The following is a 20,321-nucleotide window of genomic DNA, read 5'->3' as shown; positions in this document are numbered from 1 at the left end:
AGCGAAACGGCTACACATGAACGATCTTTTTTCTCGCGATGTGTGTGCGAGACTACACCTAGTCTGGAAAGGCTACATACCGTACTACAAGGCGACCTCAAAGAAGAATCACTTTCATCCATCACCAATAGAGGCGAGACATTAACAGACACCCGATTAGTATATTCTTTTAATGAGTACTTAATATCATTAGTCAAAAGTAAGCATGATCCCAATGTCTTGAGTACCTAACAACACCAATAATGGATAGTGCCTTACTGTTTCGCACTGCGGTGCACGAAATTGCAAGTTCCGTAATGTCCCTGTGGAATAGTATGTTTACCAATGCTGATGACGTTCAGCAAGAACTTGTAAAAGATGCTGTCCATTTAATCACACCCATCTTAGAACATGCAGTTAACCTAATGTTACCCATCGGCACATTCCCAACAGGACTTGAGACATCAAAAGTATCAGTGATATTCAAGGGCGGTGATATGAACGACTTCTCTAATTACAGACCAATTTAAATTATTCCCGTGTTTTAAAAATTCATTGACAAGTTGATATACGAACGCATGTCCAGCTTTTTAAAAAGCACAGCATTATCACGCTGTGCCAGTACGGTTTCAGGAGAAGTTGCTGAACCGACTCGGCCCTTCTGAGCCAAAAAGAACACATCTTGCAGTCGTTTGTAAATCGACTATGCACACTATGCATATTCATTGATGACTCTAAAGCATTTGACTGAATTAATCACAAGTTCTTACTTGAGAAAGCGGAACACTAGGGCTTTAGAGGTACTTTCCTTACACTTCTCACATCGTACTTCCATCATCGTCGACAGCAAATCGCCACTAACGGTTTCCTATCTAAAGTAAAACCAATTCATTCTGGTGCGCCTCAGGGCAGTATTTTAGGTCCATTACTGTTCAAAGTATATGTGAACGATATAGTAAACATAGACACCAGCACAAAATTTGTTATATACGCATACGATACAAGTATTTTCATAACAGGATGTGACCCTTCTAGCCTCATAGAAAAAGGCAACGTAGCTTAAATAAACTTCACGCTTGCAGTGTCGCTAACTCATTAAACTTAATTGCTACAGAGACGACAGCAGTTTAATTTCGCCCTTAACATAAAGCAATCACTATAACCAGCAGATGAAAACTAGGGTCATCAGATATACCAGTATGGTGCGAAGCTAAAAGATTTGGGCTCCTTCTCCTAGAGCACATCACGTGGACAGTTCAAATAAATGAAACATTAAATAAACTTTCAAGAATTGTAGGGGTTTTATGCAAATATAGCTACATCCTGCCTCAGTATATAAAAAATTGTTAATTTATAAATCCTTATTTTTGTATAAGTTATCGTACTGGTACTTGGTCTGGGGCACAAGACAAACTAACACTCAGAAACTACAGAAACTTCAAAAGGAAGCCCTTCGCAACATCGTTAATGCTACACATGACGCACACACAGAACCAATCTTTAAGGCTCTAGATCTATTACCAGTGAACGAGCTTTACGCTACAATGTTAAATAAATGCTATAAATTGGAATATGGAATATGGCTTAGACTGTGATCCTTGGAGGTGACATAAACATCGATGGCTTGCAACAATCATCAAATCATAACGAATTTTGTAGAATCTTGCATGCGAACAATGTAAAATGTTTTTTACGATGTCTTTGGTAAAATAAACATTCAGTCTTGAAGCGAATCCCGACAAGTGAGCATCATTCCTACGAGGCTCCTGCGTGCGCGGCCGCTACGCCCTCTCGAGAGACTCACGCAGTTGTAGTCGCATTCGCGAAGTGACCTCCACAGTGTTGGTCGCAGCTTTTATTCCATAGGGCTCTGAGACCTCTGTAAGGCAACATGTGCCTTCAGTCTGTGCCTTCGCTTGAACCTAAATATGTTAAGGAAAATTAACTCGAACTAAAATTGGCAGGGAACTTTCAGGATTTTGTCAGCGTGCCCAAGCAAAGCCGACAATGACAGGGCTGACGCCGAATCGCTTCGTTATACTCATTACTTCGTTAGAAACCTTATTGACGTTTCCTACAGTATTTACCCTATGGGGACCCCAAACTTCAACGCACATAAAAGAAGACAACATTGCGGCCCGCGAAACCATTACACGGCCACGTGTTCAATGACAATATAATGTAACACCAATGAATCTTCGGCGTGAGTGACACACGACTTCGTAGCACCTGACGCAGTTGCCTCTACAATAGCTGTCTTTTGTTTCAATGCGATGGTATTTTATTTCCACTTTGCTCAACTACAGGGACGCGAAAGTGACGAAACGACGGCGCGGTCGATGACAAGAGCTTGGACCCTGTTACGCGAACAAAGTTCGTCATGGTTGAGCATCATGTGGCAGTGAACATGGCGCGCGGACTACGCTGTTGATCCAGGCTGATCCGTCGCTGTTACATGCCTCCGTTGTGCTCAATGGGCATACCACTTAATTTGTTATGTCAATTAAAATATATAACAGGTCGCGCAGACTGGCGCAGGCTGGGTGCAGCTTGGCCTAGCCTCCGAGATTGGTGAGAAAAACCAGAGAAAGACCACAGTTTCTTGGCTACGTATTGACAGCGACGACGTGGTATTTTCGAACTTGTGCACTGTTTGTGTACCGAACACAGCGGAAAGCTATACATTGGCGTGAAAGCGTCGGGTATTTTTTGGATTCTGAGATAAATCAAGTTCGTTGTATTTATTATAGTACAATTTTACTGCGGTAAAGCAAGTTTTAAGATACACAGGTCTGTACTGGAATTTTAAGCAGCATTTCACTTGCTTGGATTTCGATATTGTAATTACTGTATTGAGAAATTTTCTCAATAGAGTCATCACTCAATACTAAATACGTGTGCAAAGAGCACGCATTATTCTGGAAAATGAAATTAAATTTGCTACACCATATTAACCGACCAATGTCTTTGTATACTACAGGGCGCAGGCCTCTCCCGGCGATCTGCGTCAACCCTACATTGCGCTAGGTGATTCAAGATTGCGCCTTCAAACGTCCTAATTGCATCACACTACCTAATTCTCTGCCGTACTTGAGCGCACTTCCTTTAACATAGCAGCCAAGGTCGTTGAAAAAAGTGTACAATGATGACATTCTACGGGTGCTAACATATGGAGGGAGAAACTTGTAGGTTAACGAAGAAGCTTGAGAACAAGTTAAGGACGAGACCAAGAGTGATGTAACGAAAAAAGTCGCAGTTTAGCCTGACAGGCAAAGCATAGATTGCGACACCATATTAGTAGACAGATATACTAAAAAAGAATAATAGTTTTATCGACCGTGTGAACTGTAAACATTAACTTACTATCTAAACAAGCATGGTGTCACGCGCGCGCCGGCAAGCGTAAACACATCTCACTCAATGAGCATGGGAGCCCGCTGTCAAAAGTCGGGCGTGTGAATGAGCGGCAGCTGAGCAGCGGGCGAACTGACTTTCGGGCTGCTTCTCGCTTCAACACAAACTAAGCAGCGAGAACACAGCGTCTACGAAGCTATGAACTCTCAGCGCACCTAGACTGTGCTCATCGCAGGTCCCTTTTAATGTAGGGCCGGCGTGGTCGCACGGCTGACTCTACTCATCACAGATCGCTTTGAAAAATAGGGCCCACACGGCCTTGCTCAGCCGCGCCATACGCAGCCGCCGCTAGCGTAGGACGCCCAACAGCTCCTCCTGGTGCCCTGCACGGGGCGGCAGACGGCGCGCTTCCTCCCCGGTTTCCTCCCTTGAGCACGCGAGATCTCGCCATCCTCCTCGGCTAATGCTCGCACGCTTTCTCGCACCGGCAGCATACAGGGCGTGGTCACGGTGTGGTCGCACTTGGACTTTATACAAACATCACGTCGACGTCGACGGCGAAAATGCGCCTGGAGTGTCCATATAGCTGCTATCGTAATAGTAATAGTAGCAGCAAATAATAGTAGGTAGCGGGTAAGAAGTAATAGCGGGAAACAGTAAACAGCAGGTAATACATTTTTTAAATATTTATTTCAGCTATTTTTACGTTACTTCATTGTCACAAATGCCAATGTGAATGAAGAGCGATAAGATAACGTCAGTGTTATGATTATAAGGCACGCTTTTGGACAGTTTGTGCAAGGCCAGATTCAACGCGGATGCGCTGGTCCACTCTCTTTAATGTTTCTTATTCCTCGCATGTTTTCTTGTCATAAATCGAAGTGCCCTTGCCACACGATTTCTTGTACTTTTGGACGCAGAAATCTGGGACATCGTCCTTGAATTCATTGTTCACCCACAAAATGCAAGCTGCAAGTAAACAAAAAGAAAGCATTAGTTGTTGCAGACAGAACACACAGTTATCAAAATATGCTGCTCTTTGAACAGACGCATATACAGATTGCACTATGAAAAAAAATTACCATCTAAACATTTTTTTTTTCAAAATTGTCAAAATTTTTTGTACACAGAGGTTAGAGTATTATTGTATTATTATATCATTCATAATCGAGCATGAAAACACGAAAGTTGAAATATTCAAAAAAAATTGATAACACAGCAATTGTCTTCGATTTTCTATAGGACTGCAAATAAATTTGTGAGATTGCCCTACTATGGGTGCCAAGTAAAGGGTAAACGTAAACTGAAATATGCAACTGACTGGTCACGTACCTGTGTGCATTTTCTAGCAATGATGCTCGTGTTATTGTATCTTATCGTGTCAATATTGAGGAGAATATTCCTCGTGTATAACGTCAACTCATATTTGAAAAGATTAAGAGTTGCCAGCTCAACCTGTCTCATGCTAACGAACGGAATATCTTTACATTCCTGGATATGTTAACACTGATGCCGCCTGTCAGAATGTCATCACAGACACCTTTTAGCGCCATTCCTGCCTACTTCAGTAATTAAAACCCATTAAACTAAATCTTTCTTGAAACAACATAACGTCACTATTCGTTAAACGGCTTTCACAACTTAATGGAAAAGGCAGTCAAGAACTCATGGGTTACGGTTTGTTTAGTCCTTAAGGATAGCTGATTTTCTGCCGCTCAACAGTTACTCAAGAGAACAGAAACCAAGATGTTTCAGCCCCCGTATGCGAGTCGAAACGTCTTGGTTTCTTTTCTTTGAACGTTTTTGGTCGGCGTCCGTTTTACCCTTGACTACAATCTACACTTGTCTGATGTGAGTGCATAATGGACGTTTATCACCATTTGCCCACTAATTGATGTGAAAAATACGATAGGCGCTGCTGCGCGGCGCGGCAAGTGAACGGTCTTCGAAGTAGCGCGGTGCACCACCGCTCTATCCTCGTGAGGCATTGCCGTGTTCAATTGTGTCGCAGGTATTCCTGAAGCGAGGTTGGGCCAATAAAACCTTGATGGATATTATGGAACACCCTGTACCTGCCGGTAGAGCTTAATACATCATCACTCGCCCTTCCATTTTCTTTTGCGACGGCAGTTTGAAAATTACGATGAATAAAGCCCTAGTGCCACGTGTTTCCTGTTTTCCTACTAGTAATTGCTGTTGGTATAGGAATTTCTATAGTATGATTTGTTTTCTTTTTCTGAGAGACCATCTCGTCTAGGAGCTCTGATTGTAACACACACGCCAACTGATATATCAGTCAGAAATGCTACACAGACATGGGAAAAGCAGAAAACATTTTCTATTGAAAACTGAACTTTTACAATGCCTAATGGTTCACTATACAACCTAAGTTTGTAACTCAGTTTCTGCGTTGATTAATTTTGAGATAATAAAATCTTGAAAGCAGTGTTCACGCTTTTTCTCCTCAATTCGCTCGTTCGGTATTCTTAGTGATCTGTTGTACGCCAAGCACTGAAATATTCTTGTACGAGGGCTCACGCACTTGCTTGTGTTCATGTGCAGCTTTTGCAGCAAAATTTTTTGCTTGCCTAGTTGGTTCAAATCATTGAACAGGAAGCTTTCCAAACATAGAGACCCGTACGCAAGAGTAGTGGCCAGAAGGAGCATTGAACTCGCAACTCTTCCTTTATAAGTCCAGCACTCGTCCTGTCCACCTGTTCTCACATGTGCACGGCTCTCTCGCTGGTCAGCTCCTTAAAAAACAGTCGCTGTGCGGAACGTATACTTAGGGTTGTTCGTTTTCGGGTTTTATATTTGTTTGAAATCTGGCGGACCAAATTGAGTGCTATTATTCTAACTGATAATCGGGGAGAAAGCGGGTGTTTTTGTGAAACGATTCCGAAATACGGCTTCATTGGGGTAAATCTACGGATGTGCTAAGTAATATACTCCGTTTATTTTATCAGAAGGTATCACACGCTTCTTAACTCTAGCGTGTTAAAATTGGTGTTTGTTGAAGCTGGTAATCGGGGTGGGGGGACATCAGGGTTTTCTAGGAAATACTCTCCAAAATGTGGCGTTCACCGAGCCTACCAGTGCTTTGGAGCACTGGTTGGCTCGGACGAAACGTCGGATGAGAAAGCCGTCACGTGATGGCTATTTAAAGACTCAAGTTGGGCGAGGCAAATTCCTTGAGGCACAACCTGCTTGGTTAAACCGAAGTTTACGACAGGGATGTAAGTACGGTTGGACGTGATAGTCAGAACTGTGTAGGGTACGGTGACATCATACCCCAGCGGAATGCAGAGCAGCGGAGTGATGAGATAATTTCCATCAGGAAGGGGCAGGGAAGATGACAGTTTCCATGTATAACAATGATTTGAGCGACAGTGGAAGGAAGTTGGTGGGGCTTTAGCGGCTGGGGGTTGTATCATAAGTATCCGAAAGAATAGGCAGTTTTAGGCATAGGGTACTGGCGGAGCAGCCAATAAGAATTAAATTCGCTGAGAGGAAATAAAGGACGAGAATGAGGTCGTGCGGGTAATGGAAACTCACGGAAAAATGGCAGCAGTGTGCCGACCGCCGATACTCACGTGAGCTCTACCCATACCGATGACAGGAACATTACAGCCATTGGCAACGCCGACGACTCGTGGGGTTGCAGGAGTAGGGAGCTTTTTAATTAGTCGTCTGGAGGGGAACAAGCTAACCACAAGGAATGAAATCACAGTCAATGATAAGAGGAAGCATAATCTGGAAGTTAGGAGGGAGGAACGGAATACCCTAGTGCTTATCGGCGGTGACTCAAATATGGGTACGTGCAAAAGCACTATACTGGAGCGTGTAAAGGGAGATAAGCGGGTAGCAGTCGGGGCGTTCCCAGGCAGGACGATGGAAGCAGTACTGAGACAGACAAAAAGCGAACTTTCTAAGAATGTTGCAGAGCGTAATTTGGTAGTGGTAGCGGCGGGGCTAAATAATGTCCTCAATGGTGAAGCCACAAGAGAGAGAGAGAGACAAAGGAGAGGAAAGACAGGGAGGTTAGCCAGTGTAAGTCCCGGCTGGCTACCCTGTGCTGGGGAAAGGGGTAAAGGGAATAAAAGGAGAAAGAAGAAGAAGAGGAAAAAAAAAAGGAAAAAAAAAAGAAAATTGACACAGTAACGCGAAACTACGCGCTACAACGTTCAGAGGCGGTCACACAATTGGCATGTCCTTAAAAACTTCAACAAAGCCCTTAAGGCCTTGAGTGCCGAAGCCCGTCTGGACCAGTGTCCTAGAGCTTTTTCCTTTGTAAAGGGGCGATTGTCCAGTTTTGCGAGAGCGGACACGAGCACTTTTCTTCGCACTGCGTAACGGGGACAGTCACAAAGGAGGTGTTCAATCGTCTCCTCGCAGCCGCAGGTGTCACAAGTAGGGCTGTCGGCCATTCCAATGCGGAATGAATAGGAGTTTGTGAATGCCACGCCGAGCCACAGGCGGCACAGAAGTGTTGCTTCCGCTCGTGGCAACCCTGGTGGTAGGCGGAGTTGCAGACGTGGATCCAATTTGTGGAGACGTGCATTCGTGAATGCACTGGTGTTCCACAGATTCTGTGTAAGCTCGCGGGCGAGGGAGCGAAGACTTGTGGCTGCATCTGTTCTTGACAGCGGTATGGGTGTAATCTGGGCACCATCATGAGCCGACCGGGCAGCGTCATCCGCACTGTCATTTCCTGAAATTCCACAGTGACCCGGTATCCACTGGTAGATGATGTTGTGTCCCTTGTTGATTGCGTGATGGTGGAGTAGTCGGATGTCTGCGACTAGTTGCTCATTTGGTCCATGGTTGAAAGGGGACATCAGACACTGAAGAGCTGCCTTTGAGTCACATAAGATGGACCATGAATGTGATGATTTGTGAACAATAAACTCCAGAGCAGCACGGATAGCTGCGAGTTCTGCAGCCGTCGATGATGTGATGTGAGATGTCTTGAACTTGAGGGTAACGCACTCTGCGGGAATCACCACTGCTCCAGCTGAACTATTAGAGGATACAGAACCGTCTGTGTAAACGTGGATGCGTCCTCTGTGCTGTTCATGTAGCATTGAAAGCACGGTTTGTTTGAGGGCAAAAGTTGACATCTCCGTTTTCCTTTTAATACCGGGAATAACAAGAAGAGCCTGGAGTGGATGGAGGCACCACAGCGGTTGAGATGGTCGTGCTGCAGGCGTGAAGTTCAACGGTAAAGTTCCATGGTTGGCGGCAATAATCTTGCTAAACGCTGAACGAGGTCGAGCGGCAGGAAGGGAGGCGAGATGATGCGATGGAAGTCGGGCGAAGTGCCTGATATGCATCCTTAAGGTGTCGACTTGAAGATACGTGTTGATGGGGTGGTCATGCGCGATGGCTATTGTTGCTGCCGTGGACGCACATCTGGGAAGACCAAGGCAAATTCGCAGAGCTTGAGCTTGTACAGATTGGAGGGCACGGATGTTGGTCTTGCCGGTCCCACCCAGTACAGGTAAGCTATAGCGCAGGAGACCAAGGAACAGTGCGTTATAGAGTTGGAGCATCGCACTCACAGACGCACCCCATGACTTTCCCGCAAGAAATCTGAGCAAGTGGGTTATCATGATTAATTTCCTTTTTAGGTAGGAGACATGAGTACTCCAGGAAAGGTCTCGATCGATTATCACTCCTAGAAAGCGGTGCGTCTTCTCGTAGGCAATTGGCTGTCCATTAATTCTGATAACGTATGGTTTCATTGCTTTACGCGTGAAAGCGACTATAGAGCACTTCTCGCAGGACAGCTCCAGACCTCGTGCTCGAAGATAACCTGATGTTAGTGTGGCCGCTTTTTGAAGTCTGGCGCGCACCTGAGGACGCGTCGCTCCTGATGACCAAATGCATATATCGTCTGCATAGATCGACACATGGACGGATTCCGGAAGGGTGTGAACCAGGTCGATGAGCACCAGGTTAAATAGAGTGGGGCTCAAGACTCCGCCTTGTGGTACGCCTCGGTAGGTGTTGCGTTGTGATGACGCACCGTCCTCTGTTTGCACAAAGAATGACCTGTCCTTCAAGAAGCTGGATATCCACCGAAATACAAGGCCGCCGAGGCCGACATCACCCAAGGCGTCCAGGATGGCTTGATGGGTTACGTTGTCATATGCGCCTTTAACATCCAGGAACATCGCCGCTGACAGTCTCCTGAGGCTTTTTTCGTGCTGAACAGACGAGACAAGATCTATGACGTTGTCTATAGAAGAGCGTCCGCGTCGAAAGCCTGCCATAGCGTCAGGATATAACTTGTAATGTTCTAGATACCACTCTAGACGCGTCAGCACCATCCTCTCCATCACCTTTCCTAGACAACTGGCCAGAGCAATGGGACGATAAGACGCCACGTCTAGGGGTGATTTACCTGGCTTGAGCAAAGGCACAAGGCGGCTAGACTTCCATGCAGCTGGAACTTCTCCTTCACGCCATGAATTATTGTACACGTTTAGAAGTGCATGCCGGGCTGTGTGACCGAGGTTTCCAAGAGCTGCGTATGTCACCCCGTCAGGCCCAGGCGATGAGGAACGTCTGCACGCTGCCAACGCCGCCTGCAACTCCTCGATGGAAAACAAATTGTCCATACGAGAATCTCGCGAGATTGGAACATCACGGGGATCACGTGTAGCGAACGATGGCGGTAGACCAGCAACCTTGAAACAGAAGTCCTCCGCTACGTCGATCTCTCTGCGACCTTGATAGAGAGCCAGGCATTTGAAGGGGTGGCGTTGTTGCGGTGATGTTCGAAGACCACGCACTGTTCTCCAAATATGTGAGAGGGGTTTATGCGGATCAAGGGTATCACAGAAGGTTTTCCATCTTAGAGACTGCAGGGAGTTGATCCGACGCTGGATCTTCTTCTGTATGCGTCTCGCCTCCCTTAGGTCGTAGATGGACTTGGTGCGCCTGTACCTTCTTTCCGCGCGACAGCGGATTGCTCGAAGCCGCTCCAATTCTGCTTCGAATTCAGAAAATTTAGGAACAGGCCTAAAAGATCTTGTGGCTTCTTGAGCAGCGGCGTTAATTAGCTTCTCGATGTTGCCAGGCAGACAATCCTGGATCTCTTGGCTATTCTTCTCCATGAGCAACGTGTATTTAGGCCAGTCGATGTGATGAAGAACTGTAGTAGAGTGTGACTTGCGTATGCCGTCGATTTTAACATATGTTGGAACGTGGTCACTACCATGCGTTTCGTTGTCCGTGAACCATTTCACACTGGCACTGAGGCATCTTGAAACAAAAGTCAAGTCCAGGCAGCTGCTGTATGTCAATCCCCGCAGAAAGGTGGGACTGCCATCATTTAGGCAGCAGAGCTCATGATCCGACGCGAAGGATAGTACACGTCTTCCTCGACAGTCCATCTTTAAGCTTCCCCATAGCGGATGATGCGCATTGAAGTCGCCGGTAATAACCCATGGTCCAGGTGTCGCTGTTAAAATTGTACTTAGCCTTGCGCTGTCAAATCGACTCGAAGGTGAAATGTAGGCACCTATGAGCGTGAGTGCGACGTTCTTGCATTTTATAGTCAAACACACATACTGATTGTCGTCATCAGGTGCCACTGGGTGTAAAACATATGTGAAATCGCATCTGATATAAACGATGACTTTGCTGCGGTCGGTACAGGTGGCAGACATCAAAGCTTCATATCCTGATAGGCGGATGGCGCTCTCAACGTTTGGTTCACAAAGGACGATTATTGGAAATTTGTTCTTAAAAACAAACGGACGAAAGTCCGAAATGCGCGATTTAATGCCTCTGACATTCCATTGGAAGATAGACGCTTCCTTGACTTCTCTAAGGAACGAATGTAGAGGAGCAGCCATGGTACTTCTCAAGACCGGACAGTACCGGATACAGGGCATCCAGTATTTGAAGTGCGCCTCGAGCCGCCGGAGTGTGTATGGCGGTCAGTAGTGCTCGTAGCGTGTTCATAAGGGCCCTTATCATGGTGACAACTTGTTTGTCGTTGTCTTGGTTGCTGCCAGAAGGTGAAGCGTGATTCGGCGAGCGTGCTACATCTTGTCGCTCCGCTGGTGGATCTAGCTGTGGCAATGGCGGCCACTCCTCGCTTGAGGCAATGATATTGGAGACTTTCTGCTGAGGAATCTCATTGCTGCTATTGCTAGTTGTATGCGTAAGTTTCTGGACTGTCAGTGGACGCGGTGCATCCTTAGCAATAGCAGTGGGTTTCCTAGATCTTTGACGACGTGAGCGTCGACGTCGCACCTTAGCGGCAGCCTCCCTGTGCGACGAACCATCCCTGACCATTTGCCTCAAGACTTTCGCCTCATTTTTCACATGTGGGCAATTCTTCGAAGTTGCATCGTGAGAGCCCTGACAATTGGCGCACTTTTGGTTTTCTGCACGACAGGCGTCGGAGCTGTGCGACCCAGAGCACCGTGAGCACACGGCAGCGTTTGTGCAAACCGCACTAACGTGCCCTATCCTTTGACATTTCCTGCACTGAAGCGGCTTTGGCACAAAAGGCCGTACAACGTGTCGGAAGTGACCGACCTTGACGTGGGACGGTAGGCTGTCTCCTTTGAAAGTTAACTTGACACACTGCGAGTTTCCCAGGCGACGGGCTTGCAATATGGCAATTCCCTCTGTCGCCGGCTTGATGAGTATACGCAGGTCAGCATCGCTTATGGAATTATCTACGTCATACACAACGCCGGCCGTAGAGTCGTGATGGTCTTGTTTATAGCAGCGTACGTTGATGCTATCCAGCACCTTAACGTTGCTCAGAATGTCTAGCGCGCTGCGGTTTGTGACATCTATAGCGAGGATGTTCTTACGGGCGTTGATCCTTATATCTTTGATCTGACCCGGAACAAGTGCCTCGAGCGATACAGATGTGGCTTGGCGGTTGATCCGGTTTAGATTGTCGCTAGCAGCCACAGGCACATATAAAATGGTGAGGTCTGATGGCTTTCGCGTCGGGATCACAGTTGCCTTACTTGAGGAAGGAGACGTCCTGACGAGTCTTCTCTTTGCTTTGTGCTTCGCTACGGGCACGAAGTCGCTGTCATCCGAGGTTTCATCACTGGTTCCTGAGTAGATCACAGTGTCCTCGCTGTAGGTGTCACTCGGGCGACTAGACCGCTTTCTCGGTGCGGTCGCTGTTGACGTACAAGGACCAGGAACCTCTCCAGGCGACTCCACGTCCATCGCCGTAGTTAAGGGAGTGGCGTCTCCCACAAAGTAGCTTCAAATTCTCAGAGACAAAAAGGCAGCGTTCCACACAGGACACACACAGGGAGCTGATGATTTAAGGGCGATAGCACAGCAAGTCCAGATCGTGGTATGCACAGTGCCGGAGGCGCAAGGACGGAACGGCGAAATTACCAAGGACGTTGTGGCTGTTATTCAGGAGATAAGAAAGCTAAGCCAGGCGAAAGGCTTTGAAGTGGCAGATATAAGCAGAGAAGGGCATAGAGCAGGCTTTGGCGGAGGCTTTACAACAGAAGGCATCCACATTAATGGAAGGCTGGGAGTCGAGATCGGCTGGCGCCTGGCAGGCCGGCCAGTAACTTATTTAGTGGGTCCACTGCAGCTTAGGGTGTAGGGGTAGGTAGAAACAATGTAGAAAGTGCCACAATAGAGGCTGACGCCAATAAAAGCGCCACTAGGAGGTCCAGGAAGAAAACTACAAAAACGAAATTTGACACCAGGATCAGGTACATAAACATGCAAGGCGGTAGAAAGAGAGCGAAGTGGTTAGAAATAGAACAGCAGTTAAAGGACGAAGAAATAGGTGTATACGCACTATGCGAAACCCATTTCAGTGACCTCGAAGACCCACCGTTTATTGAGGGCTACGTGTGGAAATGGAGCAACAGAACAACAACGCAGAGGACGGGATGAGTAGGTATGCTGATACATCAAGGAACAAGTTGGCAAACAATAAAGTCAACTTGCCAAGAACGTGTCTGGGTATCAGGTACAATTGCCGGTAAAAATACATGGCTAGGAGTAGTTTATTTATGTACAGGGGACAAACGCAGGCAACAGAACAAGGATCTAGTGAAGGGTCTCAATGACGATATAAAGCAGTTTGGAGAAGGTGACGATATTATTCTGCCGGGTGACATGAATGGCCACACGGAGGATCTGGATGGATACACAGATTGTAATGGGAAGTTGATGCTAGACTTCTATGAGTGACACAACCTAGTTATAGTAAATAGAGAAACTAAGTGTGAGGGACACATCACGTGGGAATCCCGTAACAGGCAAACGACCATTGTCTACTCCTCAATGTCGCAGGGGATGTATAGCAAGCTCGCAATAATGGAAATAGACGAAGAGGGGAAGTACAGCCTCGCAAGTGATCATAAGCGTATTAATCTACAGCTGGGAGCCCTGCTCAAAGGAGAAATGCAGGGAAGTCAAAAAGAGCACACAGGATTCAATGACGTAAAAATAGCGCAGATAGCGGCCGGCCAAGAGGAAGCAATAGAGAAATATCCCATCGAAAAGTGGGATTATCTTCAGTTAAAACTACTGGTTAGTACAAAAATAAAAGAATTAAGAGGAGTAAACCGCTGGAGATGAAAGAGGAAGCCACGAAGTTGGGGGAATAAGGAAATTAGGCAGGCTATCGAACAACGACGGTTGGCATCACATCTGTGACACTACTGCAACCGCATGTATTGCGTCTGTCTCTCTCAACTAACACTGTTTTTAATACACAGCTAGTTACGTGCCAAACTTTCCCTCGTCGAGTGTTCCTGCTCTAAACCAACAAATGACGCTTGCTGACTAGCCTTCAGTGTTGGCCAAAGGCATTCAACCGGAAACTTTGTTCTCAGTACCAACACTCAGCAAGAAAGAAAATTCTGGTGTGTTGCCTTTCGGCAACACTTGTCAATAAAGGGTTAATGGGAACACGTGAGTGCAGAGCATGTACAAATTTTCCCCTCTGGCAAGTGTACAATTTCCAGCAAATAACTGGTAGGTGTAGGCTTCTTTCGACATGCTACTGCAGTGAACTGGCATTGCTACCACAGCCATGTGCTAGCAGCTAAGGTGCCCGCGCAGTTAGAGAGGCACATTTTATCGCTACATTTTAGTAGGCCCCACTGTACGTATTGTAATGCAAAAAATTAACTACAGTTTTGGGGTTGAATTTTGCGAAAGAAAGTCGGCAGAGACCACCTGATGAACTCAGTAGGATCAGTAGCACACCATCCTTCCTTGTTCATCGTTTGTATGAAGGGCCATTCCAAGAAGTAATTAAATCATCGAACAGTATACCCTAACAATCAGTAATAGTGGTCACACATACGATGTCACCGCGCATAAAAGAAGGTTCGCAGTAAATCTTACAGTCAGCCATTCCATCGAACTTCAAAATGAAGCAGGTGTCGTAGTCTGTATAGGGGACGGTAGCATTATGGAGATGTCCAGGATCTTGAAAGCAAAAAATAATGCAATAAAAACTGGTTGCAATACAATTTCCATTGCCAAATTTATATTTTTTGTATTAGACACGAAGAAGGTCCTGAAGAGAGACGCAAAGGCCAGCCAACCAGGCCTTGAAAAATGTGCAGGATATATCTCTCTAAGAATATATTTCTGCATCTTACGTGAACATGGTAAATTAACACGTTATTTTACTAAGCCAGTAAGCGCACAACGAGAAGTTCGGCAAGTATAATGTTACATGGTGACTATAGAAAGGAAAAAAAATAACACCATTGTGTTTTCTGCCGTCGCTGGAAGCACCTGCCGGACATTTCTTCCTGCGTAACAATACATAGCACTTAGAAGAGTTATAAGCGAGTGTAAAAGTAGACGCTCGCTTTTTTCCAACGGCCCGTACATGTATATTCCTGTGTACGTCCGTCTAATAAAGGCGAAAGCCTTAAGTGACTCGTTGCAACGGCTCATACCTAAATAAACGCGACGTCTAGTCGAGTGGTGCAAAAAATACCATCAGCAGCAGTGGTTCATAGCCCCGTAAGCAAGCAAAGGTGCAACGGCTCATACCCATGTAATCAAGCCAAAAATGCAATGCCTCATAAAGCAGAGGCTTAAGGAAGAGGATGCAAGCGCTCAGAAAAGTGGAGTGAACAGTAGATACATTCATTGAAATCATGCACACAACACACAGAACAGCATATGTTTCAATAAAGAACAAGCTCAAAACAAACCTACAAACCATTAATAAAGCATTGCATGCCCCCCCTCTGAAGCATGCTACGGCCGAGGATGATCCCCAAGCGAGAAACGAAGTGTGACGTGCGAAGCGGCTGAAGCAAGGCGTTTGACCGCGAGTGCTGATTTCCCCTGCTGAGAGGATGCAATATAAAGTCGAAGAGAAACGTCGTTGATGGGAGTCTGACCCCGCTACACGAGCGCGTGAAGCCGCTGCTAAGCGTCGAAAACGAGTCGAAAAAGCCAAACTGCAGAAAAAGCAACGCGAAGATGCGAGACGGCAACGTAGAGAGGAGGCCGAAGCTCGCAGGCAACGGCTTGCCACACGTTTACTCCCCACAGCGGCTCGTTATGGCTTGCAACAAGTCTGACCCCTCAGTTCGTATAACTTAATGCATTACCAGGTGTGCAGATGGTTTTCGTTTTCGCGTGTTACAGGTTTATAACATACTGCGGAACTTTTTTATTAGCTTACAGGACAAAGCGTGATGATAGGCGTTTGTTTTCTCGGTGGTCTGCTTGTGATAAAGAACGCCACTCAGCAATTCTTGTTTTATATAGTTATTTTTATGTGGCCGACTGCTTAATTAGTAAAAGTGACGCATAGGCTCTTCAAGCTAGTTACCTTGTTTCACACTTCCCTGGTACCTCATGGGCAAGTAAGCTTCGAAGCTTCTGGTTCGCACTGTCACCTCGGTTTACGCCTCCATTACAAACCCTCAATCTGGTACTTTTATTGCGATGAGCATTCTTGCGATAGTTCATGCATTTTCTGCTATATTTGTACATTTCTGTGCCCCTAAACATTTCCCCGCAGACTTGGGTCCTTGGATCGTCCTCCATCAAATCGGTAGAGCCTCGGGCTTCTGGGCTAAGATAACCGCGTTGAAACCAAGCGATAGGCAGATTTAGGCAATTGAGTATGTATTACTGGGCACGTGCGGCTCTTGAATGAGACCGTTCACGCTATTTTGGGTAACTGGGTATGTGTTTATTGTGCATGTGCCACTCTCTGATGAAGATTCTTGACTTTTACGCGAACCTGGGTACTTGGCCTTTGCTACTGCATATGTGCTCCATTTCAATGAGCCCCTTCGACGCTAACTTGTGACACTCTGTGTGTTGCTCTTCCATGCACCTTTTTGACGTAAACATGGGTCACTGGGTATATGGCACTTGGTATGTACCGCTGATCAGCAACAAAACTTTCTTTAAAACTTATTCGGTGCGGCCTTGTGTCGGTGATGAGCAACGAAATTTCCTTTATATTTTTTCGGTGATGGTACGTGGCGAACCCGCGTCATATATCTTCGGACACACGCGCATTTCGAGGCGACACCACTAGATGGCACAACATGCCTAGACGCAAGCGCGAGAGAGTAGCCTGGCTGCATACATGCTCAAAAGATGACGCGTTTCGGCGATTGCAATACCGTGTCTCCCAAGATTGCTTGAAAGCTAATCACGCTTACGTCGAGATCCATGGTGAGTGGTGTTCTGTCGGAATTTCAGGCACACCTTTAGCTTTTTAAGGCTGTCAGGTGGCACGAAACTCGTGTGCAACTGCTACACACAGGGTTATAAATCTCACTCATTTGAAAGGTGGCTGTACACATTGAACGTAGCCATCTCGGAAAAGAGACGTTCGTGTTTATCGTTACGGCAGTGCACGACAAAGTTTATTACTTAATATTACAAACTTTAATTTTCTTTAAGGTCTGCCTACAAAATGCCATATTAAAAAGGTGCCGCTGTAATAATACTCAAAGTTGAAAGAAATAAGCGATATGTCCTCAAAGCTTTACGTCAATGATAAGACTGGAACGTTTCTCACCATCAGTACTCACAAAGGTCACATATTCAGGGGAATCTCCTTTACGTATGTTGAAGATGATTGTCCTGTATTGAGAGGAGAGTCAGTGTAAAGAATATAAGTATAAATTTGCGTTATATACGGTATTCTTACTTAAGGCTTTGTCTTTGTCTACTACTTATATTACACCTGCGTTATGTTTACTATGCTTTCGCAATAAAGATCAAAATTTTGAAGCCAGTTTCAAATTACGAGGCCAATAAAGCTGAAGAACTATGCGGTAACATATCTACAGATAAATACCACTCCTATAAGAGTTATGCGTGAGTTATTACGTCTTAAAGCCTCTGAATAAAAACAGCCTTAGCTTAAAAAATGAAATTCTTTACGCTTACGAGTCCCAGACATACGAGGTGTTTAAGAAAATATGTTCAAAATTGTTTTGAACTGCGACAAAACTTATAATTAAATCATTTTATCGTAACGTATATTACCACAGAAAGGCACGTTTACCCGGGCTGGAGATAGTAACTAGACAAATAGTTATAGGAATGATAAAGATAAACATTTCATTTAAGAGTGTCTTATGCCCGTTATCTGAGGTGTTCAGAACCATTTTCAGACGTGCACAATGTTGACGCTGCTAATATTTACAGGGTATAAAATTCTTCACAGTTTCCTCCTGACAATCGGGCTGAATTAAATGCCGAACCGTGTAGTTGTCACGCCCTTAGCACGTGTCCATGAGTGATGTGACACTTTATGCCTCCCCATTGGGAGAGCATGAAGCGAGCATTCTTATCCCGACGCGATCTCGCTCGCTGCCTGCCCTCCCGATGGGAAGGAGTAAACAGTGCCGGCAGTCATGGGCGCCTGCAAAGGGCATCGCAGCTGCGGCCTGCGGCAATGGTCGTAGAGCCCTACCCCAAAGTTTATATATTGTAGATCATCGACACCTTCTTTTAGGCGACACCACTAATTCTGGTCAGCTGAAGGCTAATGCGGTTTAATTATGGACGTTTTAGTCGCCAAAAGAAGGGAATAGCTAGAGAAATAGCTCGATCGAGTGTTGTGGCTATGTTGTCTCATTTCTGACTGACCAAAGTATTGTTTTCACCCACACGTATATTGCGTAGATACGGCTCCGTACCAGTCAGCACGGACCACAAGACCCAAGCCATATCAAATAAATGGTCTCCTGAGTGAGAATCGATGTAAGCAAATGTGGAGAATTGTGCTGATAACCTGTTATATCATGTTTCGACACTGACCGCAACACTGGGACTCGTAGATAGGCGCTGGCCCTGTGTGCCTGCGTTCCGACGATCGCAGCCTCTTGAGGTATGCTACACGGCCAGCTATAATTTGTATTCGCACAAGAACCTTCTTGCTGTGCACGTGATGCTGATGAAACAGGTCTTATTGACAGGAGTTTTATTGTGTGCAAGAAATATAAAGACTAGGGAACATAAAGACGGCCACCTGTGCAGATCAGCAGATACTGTACAAAAGTCTCACATGGATATCTTCCGTTTTCGCTCAGTGCGCGCACGCGAACAAAACTAAAAAAAATGTTAATGAAAACAGAACCTAGCCACGAGAGCAGCGCACTCACTTTAAGTCATTATTTACCGTTCTGTCCAATCCGCCCTTTCACACCCTGAGAGAACAAGGAAGTGCTAGGATACCTTCAGTAGTTGGTGCTATTCTTTAATGTGAATGTAGCGAGAGCTTCTTGCACAGGTTATTTTTTAGTAGCATATCAGCTTTGCCAGAGCCAATTCCTGCTAATAATTCTCTAGTAAAGATCATACTGCAAAATTTATCACATCATAGAAAGCCGAAAAAGTGCAAAAGTTTTCTTGTCATATATGTTCTGATAGACATGCTTAGTTTCTTCCTCTAGACCAGCGCTCGGTTCTTTCCGTGGCGAAAAAATTGCGCTTCGCGTGGGTGTGTATTTCCGCTGCTCCCCTGAGGGCTGTACGTGGAAAGTGTTGTTTGCAATGGGCGTAGCTTTCCAGGTGACAAAAATTGCCCATTACTGTTGCGTCGTTAACTGCAACGACATCGATGCAAACAGAAAAGCGTACACGCCCCCGGTTAAAATCTACTGCTTCTAGTGGAAATACTATCAGAAAAAAAAAACTACCGACAAAGTCGATGACTCTATTACATGCCGCATTCAAGATCATGCACGCTGCCACAAATGCGTCGGAAAGCGCCACGCGTCCATGCGCGGCCATGGAGCCGAGCAGCAACAAAGTTGAAGCACGCGGGTGGCATGATGGCGTCGCTCATTGGTGCTTTTCACCTCGACGCGAAAGTCGTATCTCAGCAGGTAAAATATATGCAGTGGCTTATAGCACAGAGTAGCACTATGTAAGGTTTAGCCGCAAATTTCATGATAACCACTTACAGAAAAATATATTTGCCTTGCACATATAACCACTCACTGCCTGGCATCGCTTAAAGGGACGCTAAAGGCAAGTACTAAGTCAACGTGCACTGTTTAAATATAATTCCAGAAACCTCGGAACACTTGTTTTGGACTGAGGAAAGATTTAGTTTACGAGAAAATTGCATCTAAAGGGCCCAAATACCTTTCTCAAAATTCAAATTCCCCGCCATCCAATCGGGGGAGTGGTGACGTTGCATAGGCCATCACCACCTTTTGCGGCCGTCGATGAGTAAAACGGCGCCCGACAGACGGTGGTGAGCAAGACCAAGTATAGACCACTTTCGTCACTCCTGATGGCCTCTACCAATTCAAGGTTATGCCGTTCAGTTTATGCAATGCCCCCGCCACGTTCGAACGGATGATCGACTCTCTGCTTCAACGTTTGAAATGGTCAACTTGCCTTTGTTACCTCGACGACGTCCTTGTGTTCTCTCCTACATTTGAGACGCACCTTGAGCTCGTTGCAGCTATCCTTGACGTCTTCCGCAAGGCAGGGCTCCAATTAAACTC

The 20,321-nt window shown here is 45.9% G+C and overlaps 1 protein-coding gene across 2 annotated transcripts in view; it reads right to left on the bottom strand.

Moving 5' to 3' along the window:
• Positions 1-20,321, bottom strand: part of LOC126522304 (glutathione S-transferase 3, mitochondrial-like) — a 150,760-nt gene that overhangs the window by 100,556 nt on the left and 29,883 nt on the right. Inside the window, exons 3-5 of one of the 2 annotated variants that reach the window (XM_055066339.1) lie at positions 17,372-17,436; positions 14,707-14,790; positions 4,153-4,302 (exon numbers count right to left, since the gene is read on the bottom strand). The exons of the other annotated variant lie outside the window; for it this stretch is intronic. Coding sequence (XP_054922314.1) covers positions 4,181-4,302; positions 14,707-14,790; positions 17,372-17,436 — 271 coding nt within the window. The 3' untranslated portion in view covers positions 4,153-4,180. Of the gene's footprint in view, positions 1-4,152; positions 4,303-14,706; positions 14,791-17,371; positions 17,437-20,321 lie in introns of those variants that run through there. 2 annotated transcript variants of the gene reach the window in all.

Source organism: Dermacentor andersoni, chromosome 6 (assembly GCF_023375885.2).
Source record: "Dermacentor andersoni chromosome 6, qqDerAnde1_hic_scaffold, whole genome shotgun sequence".
NCBI classification, from domain to species: domain Eukaryota; kingdom Metazoa; phylum Arthropoda; class Arachnida; order Ixodida; family Ixodidae; genus Dermacentor; species Dermacentor andersoni.
The sequence above is the reverse complement of the archived record's forward strand: the minus strand, read 5'-3'. Positions and strand labels throughout refer to the sequence as shown.